The sequence below is a fragment of the Ictidomys tridecemlineatus genome, chromosome 6, assembly GCF_052094955.1.
Source record: "Ictidomys tridecemlineatus isolate mIctTri1 chromosome 6, mIctTri1.hap1, whole genome shotgun sequence".
Classification (NCBI taxonomy): Eukaryota; Metazoa; Chordata; class Mammalia; order Rodentia; family Sciuridae; genus Ictidomys; species Ictidomys tridecemlineatus.
Window position 1 is genome coordinate 60,653,785 of NC_135482.1, and position 12,398 is coordinate 60,666,182.

The following is a 12,398-nucleotide window of genomic DNA, read 5'->3' on the forward strand; positions in this document are numbered from 1 at the left end:
CAGGTCAGAAAGAGTATGTATGGGAAATCTTCCGTGCTTCTCCTGCTAGTCTGAGGCTGGCCTGGAGTCTTGAAGGCCAAATTTAGCAAATAAATACAGAACACATTAAATAGGTTTTCAGACATGTTTATTATGGCTTGTGCAATATTTGAGACATACTTATTCTGAATTTTTTTTCATTCCTTATATTAAATCGACATTTGGCTGCTTGACTTCTATTTTAACAGGTACCTTGAGCTAGAAGAACAGGGACAAGATCTGTTTTGTTAGAGCTCTAAAAGCCTCATCATGCCTGGTAGACAGCAGGCACTCATTGAATTCTTTCTGAAATATTTATTTGTTGATGAAAGCCTCTGAAAGATCTCAAACACACTCAGGAGACACTTCATTGGGCAAACATGTCCCCAGGGGCCATCTTTGAATAAACAAATTGACTCATTCAATAAAGCCAGACTGGAGCATGCTGCAAATGTTAAGATCTATGCTAAATAAATCGAGATGCAGAGATAAACAAACTATGGCTCTTGTCCTTGACATGGCAATTGACCAGTAAAACCAACAGATTTCAAATCACAATAGAATGTGATAAGTGCTAGACAATCAACCTCATAAGGCCAGGGACCAGATGGTTTTGTTTGTCATTGCATCTCCAAAACTTGCACATGTCATTCCTCAACAAATAGTACTGGAATGTGACAATAAAAAGATGACAATATGAACAATGCATTGTGGAGCCACCGAGGTGAGATGACTGACCAAGGTGCTTGTCTTCCCTCCAGTGGGGAGGTCTGGTCTCGATCATGATGCAGGAACATACCAAGAAGAAGGAGAGGCGACAGCAATTCTAAAAGAGAAGTAGCATGAACCCAGGTCTAACAGGTCACTGACTGGGGAATAACTCACAGAAGTAAGAGGTGAGATTGGAAGGGCTGAGAAGTCTGGGCTTGATCCCCTGGGTAATGGCTAGTCATTAAAGACTGTCAAGTAGGAAACTGCATGAAATTCAGGAGATCCCCCCAGCATTAGTGTGGACGATGGATTTTGGTGGAGACAGAATGGAGGCCAGAAGAGCGGTGGTGGGGAGTTTTTAGGTATATCAGGAAAGAAGCCTACAGACCTGAAATCCTGTCCTCATGGACTCACTGTGACTGCCCTTATTTGTCCATGTCCTGCTCCTAAGTCCCCTGAGGTACGGGAGGGAAGATTGCTGGTAAGAGAGGGAATCAGGAAGGAAGGAGAGGGGAGAGGTAGCCCAAGACAAACTTCCTTCGCCTCACCATCTTGCCTAAGGAGAGGACTGTCCTGCAGCAACTGGAGGACAACTGCCAGCTTCTGGGGCTCTCCTCTCCAGGAAAGGAAGTACTCCAATGAACTGGCACAGCCCAGCGCTCACTGTGGTCTACAGGCCTAGGCTGCGCTCCGTGGGACCCCACATGCCCAGCGAGCATGCTCCCTGCTGAGGACAGGACGCTCCGACTCAGGGTTGGCAGCCCTCTCCTGCCAGGAGATGATCCAGAAACAGAGGTTTCAGAGAGATCATGAAAACTTCCAGCTACCTGAGGACAGAGGAGATCTACTAACTCAGTCCCTAGGCCCAGGACCAGAACCCAAGTCCTAGGCCCACCTGCCACCTCCTCTCCAGATCCCTCCTCAGGAAAACCCCCTGCTTCATCTTGCCCACTAGACTCTGGATGTGGAACTAGTCTGACCTGGTTCAAATGCATCCAAATATGTGACTTTATACAAATCACCTCACCTCTGTGAATATGAATTTCTATGCCAGGTGAATAACCTCCTGTCACGAATTAAATATCCCACGGGAACAAACTCTGGACAGTTGCTTGGAATTCCTGTAACAGCCTCTCTCCTGAACTATTGGGGAGATTTAGCTGCACCCTAGAGGGCAATTTGACCCCTTCTTGATTCAGTCACCCAATTAATATTTTCCAGGCTCCTACTTTGTACCAGCTACTTGAAAAGTACTGGGAAAACAATGCCAGCAAAATGGGTAGAATTCCAGTCTTCATGGAAGATCCATTCTTCTGTGGGAGATGGATATTAATTGAATGATTGCATGAATAAAAATAAAAAAAATATATACCAGTCATGAGTACCATGAAGGAGGGGAACTCGGACCCAGGAAATTATTCCATAGGCATACACGATGGAGCCTGGGGCTGGCACACCTGTGGCATGGCCTTACTTTCCTGTTAACTGGTTTCCCAGAATCTCCAGTTCCCAAAAATAAACATATTCAGAACAGGGAACTTAGAAGGGGAAACCTGGTTTGCTCCAATCCCAAACCAGTTTCCCCACAGTCCATTCTTACCCCCAAAATAAATAAGGCCCTTCCAGACTGCCTCCTCACTAGAGCCTCCCCCAGGACAAACAGCTCCTGCTCCAGCTCCACCATGAAGCTCTTCACTGTCCTGCTGCTGGCCAGCCTGGCCTCCACCTCTCTGGCCATCCTTCATGGTGAGTATAGCCTCCTTCTCATTCCCTCGGTCCCCTAGAGGTCATTGAGTTGTCATCTGGGAGAATCAGCACAAGGGAGGCCTTTTCTCAATCCTTGTAATGTGCTATGAGAGAGATGGGGAGATGCAGAAGAGAGAGTCCACACTTGGGATGACCAAGGGATGGAGGTAGGGAACCAAGGCATATGGCCTTCGGGATCCTGCAACCCAGAAAGCTTGAGACTGGGGCCAAGGGAGATAAGCTGGGCCTAAATCAGAGTGAATTATGGGTCAACAGAGTTTCAGATTGGATCTCAGCTTCTGGCAATGGTGAACTACCCAAGCAGAGTCACTACCATCCCCTAGACCTCCTTCTCTCTCTGTATAATCACACACATACACACACACACACACACACACACACACATTCAATAGCTATTTAGTAAGCACTTACTCTGTGTCAGACACAGCTCTAAGGACTTAGGATCCACTAACAGACTAGACAGTCCTCAATCTTCACTAAGATTATATTCAAGGAGAAAGAAAATATAATAAATATTAAATAAATTACCTGGTGGGTTAGAAATGAGAAGAAAAACATTAGAAAAGCAAAGGAGATTGGGCATGTTGGGGTATGGGGTTGGTTATAGAGGAATGACTCACATGTTAGCTGTCTTGAGAGCCCTGGAGGCTTTAATCTCTTCTTTTTCAGAGTCAGAAGAAGAAATCCCCGTGAAGACTCAAGTCACCAATGACTGTAAGTCTCAAACTAGTGTCCTTTAGAGTAAGATAGTGGGGGTAAAAAGTTGTTCAATAAATGACAAATTCCTCACCTGAAGAAGTGGAGTAAAGACAGTCCCTCTTGGTGTTGGTCTTAATCCTTCCTGCTGCAAGAACTGGCCAAGATCTGGGGACCAGGAACCATTTGAACAGCGTTCATGCTGACTAGTCATCAGAGCCTGGAATGGGACCACACTTCACATCCAAACGCTAGCCAGCAAAGGGCCTTGGTTCACCTAAGGCAAGGATGCCGCAGGGTCACCAGGTCCAGCCTCCTCACCCCCATAATCCCAAAACCATGCCCATGGGGAGGTCTGACTTTGTAGATTATCTGTAGACATGGGTTAATCTCAGGTGATAATATCCAGAATTCACAGGAAAAGAACCAATATTTATGAATTCCTCCTATGAAGCAGACAAGTGTAGGCCGAGTTCATTTCTTTTAACTGGTTATAGATGGATTTGGTGAGAAGAGTGTAATTCCTAATCAATGTCATTCAAACTCAAGTATGTACCTCGGCGGTGCTCGTAGAATTGGCTTGGCACAGGACATCTATCCCACTTGTATGTTGGTTCAGCCACACATAAGTGGGATACACCCTGATGCCCTCACCACATTAATGGACGGATATGGCAATGGCTGACTGCTTCTCACCAGGAGCTCTTTCTCTGCCCCATACTCCCTCCATCTCCTTAGTCCCAGCTTCCCAGTTTGCTTCGAACAACCATCCCAGGAAAGCCTCTATCTCCAGTGAGGACCTCCCCATGGAGCCTTTCATCTTCAGTGAAGAGCTGATTTCCAAAGAGAATGTGGTGATAAAATCCACCAGACCAATGAGTCAAACACCTGAAATCCTTCATCCCGTACTCCAAGGGGACAGTTCCAAAAGTTCCATAGAAGAGGCAACAGAATTCACTCCTACTGCTGGTATGAGCCAGAGAAGAGAGGAAATGACTGGGGAGGTGTTGAGAAGAAAAGGGCAGGGGTGGGGGAGCGACTTGGATGGGAAAAAGGCGGGGTTAGAAAGAGGGGGAACGAGAATGAAATGTAAGTGAGATCAAAAGACCCCACTGATTCCTAGTTCTGTGGAAGGTTGTTGCCAGAATGCTGGGAAGGGTTGGGAGAGAACCAGCCTGAACTTGACATTTTTCTCCCCATATTTCCCAGCAACCACCTCGGAGGGAAAACTGACCAAGTTTGGCAATAAAATGGGGAAGGATCTGAAGAAAGCAATCAAAGGAATCTTGGACTATCTGAAAAGCCTGATACCTGATGCCAATGATGTCATGAGGCCCTGAGGACAAGGACTCTACATCCCAGGCTGGGCCATGAGAGGTGCCTACATCACCCACACTGCACTCTTCCCAACCACCATCAACCCCTCAAATCCAGGCATTAAAGCATTCAACCCAAACACAGCTCTGTGGTGACTTTGTGGGAAAGGAGGCAGGAGGCCCCCACTATTCTTCCTCAACTCCCCAATCCCCACAGGCCTGTTCAAGTCTCTGCATCCCACAACATCCTTGGCGAAGCCTTGACACTGCTCGCCCTGCCCCTCCACGTCATCAGAGTGGCACCTCCCTGCAGTCTGCCCTTTCCCACCCATAGCCCACCACTATTCCCCCCCAAATCACTGACAACAACAAGTCTCACAGCTCCCTCTCAGTCCTGACTCTGCATTGTCTGTCAATGGAAGACTGGATCCCTTCTAGAAAATTCTCCTCGGAAGTTTCCAGGACACTGCACTCTCCAAACTCCCTGTTTATTTTCTAGTACATTTCCTAGTGGACTCCAGAGTCCAATGTCATACCTTCTTGCCTTCTCTCCACCCTCCCTCCTCTCCACCCTCATTTCCCAGAACTTCTCAAGGTAGATCACTCTGATTTACTCACTCCACTAACATCCACCAGTGTCCACCATGTGCCAGACCCATCTACCTAGAATGTGCCCATCTCCCTGTGGCTCTGGGCATGTGGGACTCATTGGGTAAAAAAGAACATGAGAGAATGAAAGTATCTTTGTGTCTTCCAAAGGAAGAGAAGGCTGGCCGCTCAAGGGCAGGTAGGATGGCAGGAAGGAAGACACCTCTGGTCTCTGGCACCCTATTCCAAGGACACAGGAAAGGCTCTCAGGATACCAATAGAGCAGCTGACCTACCACAGTGCAGGATTGGCAGTATCCTGGCCCAGGAATATCTGGAAGAAGAAAGATACAAAAGTCTCCTTCCTTCCTTTGCTTTCTCCTGGTGTAGAAAGCAGTCACCTGTCCACTTTCCCTTGCTTAGTACCCACTCCCACCATGCCACCAAACTAGACAAAAATTTCTACTAAGAATCTTCCTCAAGCCGTTGCTTGAGACACTGCAAAAAATTCTTGCCAAAATATCAAAGATTATGGAGTTCAGGAAGAAATTGGAAGGAAGGTTTCCTAAGATTAAATTAGAAAAATTGAAGTGTCTTGGAGGATAAGACACTCTCCAGTTCAGACCACTACAGAAAATGACATGAGACCCAATGCCCAGTGGCAATCAAAGTGTCCACCTAACTAAGGACTGGACAGCTGTGCCAATAAGGCCCCAATGCAGGGCTTCCTATTAAAACTAGATAAGAGGCCAAAGAGTAAAGGGGCCTTCTCCTCTCTCCCGTACTCTCCCCAGCCCACTCTCTAAGTGAGCAGAGACAGAGTGGGAGGAGCCACTGCCAGGCTTTCACTCCCAAGGCCATCCCCTTGGGAATGAGGGAGGAATGGAAAGGTGGGCTCCCTTTAACCTGCTCCTCTGTCTGAAGGGAACATACAAAGGAGAAAGCCCCCAACATGAGCACCTGCTCTTTTCTCAATGCGGAAGGCTTAACTGATGGGCCTGTGATCAATCACAGGCAGGACTGAGAGTGGGAAGGAGAAGACCAACAGTGCACCAGGATGACCACCCGTTTTGCAGACATTTGGCCATTTGGGACCAAACACGTGACCATGTGGCCCACGGATTTATAAAGCTCTCACTATGTGGCAGGCCCTATTTCCAAGTGCTTTACACATATTTTCTCACCCAACACTTGCAAAAGACTTTAATATTTGTTAATCACACTTCCAGGGGGAGGAAAAGTGAGGTACAGGTTCTCACCGCTCTTCTTTGTATCCTCCTGGAATCAGTGAGGTGGCCAAGCTGCTGTTGGCTCCAGAGACCGCTGGATTGGGTCCTAGTAGGACGGGAATTAACTCCAAAACTGTACCGTGCCCTAGACTCTACTTCCTCTCTGCAGTCAGCTCAGTCCCATGGCTCAATACAGCTCCCTTGAGGCTTACCAAATAAGCACTGCACGGCAGCGTCAAATACCAAACAATTCAACACCACCAACCAAGAAAATGCCCTTAATTTGAACATAAACTCCCTCCTAATTTCAAGAGGAGTAAAGAATAAAACTGAAATTAAACTCTCTTTTAAACTAAAATAAAAGGAAATAAAAGTCTGACGCACACCCTCCCTGGGTACCCATTACTTATTTTGCTCCTTATTAGCCAGGGAGACTCACTGCAAAGGAAGCTACATCTGGCCATTGGCTGCATCCTGGTCTTTTTCCCCCTGAAGTGGTAGTACTTCCTCTAGCTTCTTCAAAGTTCACTTACTCCATCCCCAAGCAGCTCAGGGATCCATCTTTTTCAAAATCAGTGTAACTAGGACACATGGAGTCCACGGCACCAGCTCCACACCTACAAAATTTAGGAACTCAGGCATATTCTCAGGTCCCAGGGAAATTATGTTTCCATTACCTAGTGCATGGTTTTGAGTGGTGCTGAGGTGCCGGGGGAGAAGCCTTTAACACAGGTTCAAGGGGCATGAGGAAGAGATGGAAGGCCAGAGTCAGCCACAGCACTTCCTGTGTGTGTCTGTAAGGTCTCCAGCCATGTATATCTCACTGGGTTCTTCCTAAGGGTCATCAGCAGGCAGCTTATGGTGGCACAGGGGACAGATGCAGCTGGAAGGGAAGCGGTGACGCCAAGGCATCTCAATGACAGTCTCTCCCTCCTCCTCAAATTCCAAAAGGCAGGCAGAAGCTTTGATCTCAGCAGGAATTGCCTTGTCATGCCAGCAACACACGTGGCAGAAACCTGGAGACTTCGGAGAAAGACCAGCGAGGATGCTCTCAGTCTGCACCACTTAAACTTGAACCTCAAACAGAGAACTCTCCTAAGGAGGGTTAATTTTAGCATGAAGTTTACCACTAGAGGGTGGTACATGCACACTGTCTCTTGGGTTATCATGTTATAGTTAGGGATTTAAAGTATTGTTCCCAGAAGTCCCAATTTAACTAAACTAGACCTATTTCTCTTGTGCACGAGTTTCATCCTCTCAGTAACTGTGAAGCAAGGCTCCTGGGCATGTTTCTTCAAGGCCTGGGCAATATCCCCACAAAAAAATAAATAAATAAATGAAAAAGAAAAAGAAAGAAAGAAATGAACAACTGTGCCCCTCTGAAACTTACTTAGTACTGTTTGCAATCTCTACACTAAACCTCTAGGTCTGAGCGACTGTCCACAATATTTCCTGGGTCCATGCTCCCTCTAGTGGCCTCCTTCTCTTTTGCATCCTTGTTAAATTTCTCAGGGCCTCCTTCACCCTCCTGGTCTAGTAAGGAATGAATCTTCTACTCTTCTCTAGTTTTATCCTTTAAAGTACTTAAGCATGTAAACACTTCCTTTTGCCTTTTAATCCATCTTCAGCATGGGCGCCAAGAGCTCAACGTTTCTCCCAGAAAAACCTCATCCTTTCTCCCAGCTCAATCAACAGAAACACCTTCTCTCTTTTCCTTTCTCTCCGACTTTTCTCACTATAGGACCAAGACTTGAGCCAGGCACTGTGGTGCAGGCTTGTGATCCCAGCGGCCTGGGAGGCTGAAGCCAGAAGATCGGAAGGTCAAAGCCAGCTTCAGCAACAGTGAGGTGCTTAGCAACTCAGACCCTGTCTCTAAATAAAATACAAAACAGGGCTGGGGATGTGGTTCAGTGGTTAAACCCCCTCTGAGTTTGCTCCCTGGCAACAAAAGAAAAAAGGAAAAAGACCAAGACTTGTCTCTGACATGAACCCCAGGCTCCCTGAATAAGTCTGTTCTATAAGGACAGAGCCTTCCAGGTACAGGACTTATTCATTGTTCTTTCAGGTTGGTAATCATTCCATGAGGTTTTTTCCACTTCCTCCTACAATGACATTTCCTCTCTACAGGGGTCCTATTCCTTTATAACTGTGGTTAGTCCCACAGCGGGCCTCTGAAATCCCCAGCCCCAGTCAGAGCTTAATAAATGTACAACTCCAAGCCAACTGGAGATTATGTGGCAGGAAATAATTCCAGAAGCCTGTGATCAGATCATAAATTAAATCCCTCCATGATTCCTGCTGCGGCCCTGAGTGCAATCCCAAGGTGACAGGAAACTGGGACAGTCAACCTAGCCTTACCTACTGAAGACTGCCACACATAATCTGAAGCCAAAATTTCACAGTCTGGTTGTCTCTACTCCCGTGGAATTGGGGAAATTTCATTCCAGCCTCAGCTGCATTTACACACCAGCTGGTCAGAGTTACTTTCAGAGCCTTTGCCCTATTAAAATCCACTCTACAGAGTCCCCTTTAAGCTTACCCTCCAGGCCCCAGGGAGCTCCACCTGCATGCCATCCCTCTGAGCCCAGTCGATGGAGAAGAGGACGAGAATAGGAACAGAAAAGGAGACCAAAGTGTCTATTTTACTAATGGCCAGACAAGTGCCACACCACCCAGAGCACTCCGACCTCTCTGGCAAAGCTGGACTGGAGACTGTCATGGAGACACAAGCCCAAAAGGGCCCACTTTGCCTTCCTTCTGCCTGAGCCACCAAACAGAGAAGGAATTAGCAGAGGAGAAAGAGGGGGGAAGGGAAGCTGTGTCCAAGCCTGTGCCCTTGTGAGAGAGGGCAGGAGAGAAAGGCAAGTTATTCAGGAGCATTCCTGTTAATGCATTAGCTCCACCCTTCTGTGAAACGTGGTCTAAAGTTCTGTCTCACCAGCTGTCATAGCATCCAACCCTACAGGAGGGAGCGGTCACCAGGAGAGGAGAACCTTTCATCTGGTATCGGTTTTCTAATTACAAATTACCATGATCCATCTTGCTGGTTGGTTTAAAACAACACAGGTTTATTATCTTGCAGTTGTGTAGTTCAGAAGTCCCCGATGGGTCTCACTAGGCTAAAATCAAGGAGTGTCAACAGAGCCACATTCCTTCCCTGGAGGCTGTCAGGGAGAATCTGCTTCCTCGTCCTTTCCAACATTCTTTGGCCCATGGCCCCTTCCCTCTGTTCCAGCAACATCTGGTCAAGGCTTCTCACCCGCCATCAATCAGGTTCTCTCTTCTGCCTCCCTTGTCCATATTTAAGGATCCTTCCTATTACCTTGGGCCCATCTAGATAATCTAGATAATCTCCCTATTTTAAGGCCGGTGGATTAGCCACCTCGATTCTATCTGCAAACTTCCCCACTCATGACAGAACTGGACTTATTCACAGGTTCTGGGGATTAGGATGTAGACATCATTTGGGAAATTTATTCTGTTGGCACGTATTTCCTACTCCTGTGGGATTGGCCATCACCTTAGGTCACAGGAATCAGTCTCTGAAAATACCCTAAACCATCTAGGCAGATTCTGAGATCTACACTTTAACCCGGTTGCTCTTAGAGGAAAGAGGGCTAGTTACCACGTTCCTAATGTCACACCTCTTAATGTTGACCTCAAGGACCCAAGTCAAAGCCTCTAGGGATCTTGTTATCCAGACCCCCAATTCCACTTGGCTCTGCCAGTCCCTGATCCAACCCAATCTCTACTCAGTCTCTCCCTCCCAAACTTTTTCATTGTGGCTTATAGAATTCCTGACCTGTAATCAGCAATTCTTTGATATTCCCAATGTCTTATTTTGTATATTTTACCACCTAATCTTTTTTTTTTCTTCCCAGTATTGGGGATTGAACCCATGGGTACTCTGCCACTGAACTATAACCTCAGCCCTTTTTATTTTTTATTTTAAGACAGGGTCTCTCTAAGTTGCCAAAGCTGGCCTCAAACTTGCAATCCTTCTTCCTCAGCCTCCTAAATTGCTGGGATTACATTTGTGTGCCATTGCTCCTGACTTCTGTCAACTAAACTTGATAACATTTTAAGACTTCCTGAGAATCCCACAGCCTCTACAGTGCTCTCAAATGGAAACTGCCTACTCCCTTAGCTGCCAATCACCTCAGAACCAGAAGGTGCAAAGGGGTGTCCTCCTTATACTGTATCACTGCTTCTGAACCATATCATATCTCCTTTCCTTCCTTAAAAAGCTCCCTCCTTGGAAGCTCAGGACCAGGCTGCCCTGCCCCTCAGCCCCTCTCACTCTTCACTAATGACCTTAGCACCTGTTCTTCCCTCACTTGCTCTTGACCTCATTCTTGAGGACATTCAGCATTCATGAAAATAACTTCACCAACACTCTGGCTTCTCCATCCTTGACCTTTGCACCTCAGCCTACACAGTGCTACAGGAACCTCCAAAATCCCGATTTCAAGGACCCACCCTCTCGCCACAACCTCCTGTCCTTCCACCTCCATTACCCCAAGAGTCCCCTTGTTACGGATCCTTGACCTGTTCCTGACCTCCAGTTCAGTGACCCCGCCATTTTTTTCATGTACCTGATGACTACCCCCAGCTTCCCTACAGCTGGATGCCACCACCTGACCAGCTATTGGTCAGTAGGATGTGAGCGAATATTAGGGCAAATTATGACAGAAGAGGAGTCTGTCCTCCCTGTCTCCTTTCTAAAGCCTGCTCACTGATTGGAATGAGATGCCAAGGTGCAAGCTGGGGCAGCCACGAGAAGCCACATAGTAAAAAAAAAAAAAAGCATCAGGATAGGAAGTCCCAGGTGTTGTGCAGCCACCATGTCACCCCGTTTAACTTCCATTCTTTTTATACCATGGCATTATGACCTAAGTACTGCACCTAAACAAATGCTTGAATACCTTTGCCCACCCTGTCTTCCTAACTGATTAAATATCACCACCTATGTTCCATTTCCCAAGCCAAAATTTAGAAGTCAATTTTTTGGGGCAGCGGGGGGGCAGCACAGGGATTGAACTCAGGGGCACCCAACCACTAAGCCACATCCCCAGCCCTATTTTCTATTTTATTTAGAGACAGGGTCTCACTGAGTTGCTTAGTGCCTCACTTTTGCTGAGGCTGGTTTTGAACACTCAACCCTGAGTGTTCCTGCCTCAGCCTCCAGAGCCACTGAGATTACAAGCGTGTACCACGGCACCCAGCCTAGGAGTCAATCTTGATTCCCGTCTTTCCCTCAGTGCCCCCAATCAATACATGAACAAGTCTGCAGACTCCATCTCCAAAATAGATCTCGACATCCTCCCTGTCTCCTCATTTCCTAGTTCCACCACCATTATTTACCACCTGGACTTTTGCAGTTACTTCCTGATTGATTTCTTCCACTCTTCCTCTTCTGATCCATCCTCCATTCAGCATTTAGACAAGTGATCTTTTGTTTGTTTGTTTCAGACAAGTGAAATTTCAAAGAATGTGTCAGATCATGTCAATTGGCAGTCTACTCAAAAACCCTTAGAAGGTGTCCAATTTCGCTTTGAATAAAATCCGACTCCACCTGTCCCTCCAAAGCCCTGCGTAATCTGGTTCCCAAATACCCCCCAGCTCACACCATCAGGCTCTCCTGATGGATGATGCATCATGGCCACGCTGCCATCCTCCCTGGTCCTAGACACACGGGCATCCTTCCCCAGCTCGAGGCTCTTATCCTGGGTTCCCTTTGCTGTTTGCATAGGTGCCCTCTCTCCTTGGCTCACACACTACCTTCATAGAGAGCTGCCCCGGCCACACCGTTTAGCACCTTCTCCCCGGTTCCTTCTGTCACCTCCCCTTGATATCCCCTCTGCATTTCCTATGCTCTGAAGTGATCTCATGTAAACATTTGTTAACTTGTTCTTAGGCTTTTCGCCTCACAAAACCTATGCTCCATGAAACCTGGGAACTTACCAGTTGCTATTATTCACTCTTTTCTCTCCTAGACCTTGAACCATATTACCTAACTCTAAAAGAGTTCAATGAATGAATCTGAATTGAACTCATGAGTTCAACGAATGAAT

The 12,398-nt window shown here is 46.9% G+C and overlaps 1 protein-coding gene across 1 annotated transcript; it reads left to right on the forward strand.

Moving 5' to 3' along the window:
• Window positions 1–367: 367 nt before the first annotated feature.
• On the forward strand, window positions 368–4,648 carry LOC101961531 (glycosylation-dependent cell adhesion molecule 1). Its single transcript, XM_078053370.1, has 4 exons — window positions 368–2,475; window positions 3,166–3,210; window positions 3,931–4,161; window positions 4,402–4,648. Exons 1-4 carry the CDS (start codon window positions 2,412–2,414, stop codon window positions 4,530–4,532), a joined length of 471 nt encoding a protein of 156 aa, XP_077909496.1. The 5' UTR covers window positions 368–2,411; the 3' UTR covers window positions 4,533–4,648.
• The last annotated feature ends 7,750 nt before the right edge of the window (window positions 4,649–12,398 follow it).

Bases quoted from the DNA above. Each gene is read 5' to 3' on its own strand.
- LOC101961531 (XM_078053370.1), top strand. From the start codon at position 2,412: ATGAAGCTCTTCACTGTCCTGCTGCTGGCCAGCCTGGCCTCCACCTCT. The intron at 2,476-3,165 runs GTGAGTATAGCC...CTTCTTTTTCAG, and splicing joins CTCTCTGGCCATCCTTCATG to AGTCAGAAGAAGAAATCCCC. The intron at 3,211-3,930 runs GTAAGTCTCAAA...CCATCTCCTTAG, and splicing joins GACTCAAGTCACCAATGACT to TCCCAGCTTCCCAGTTTGCT.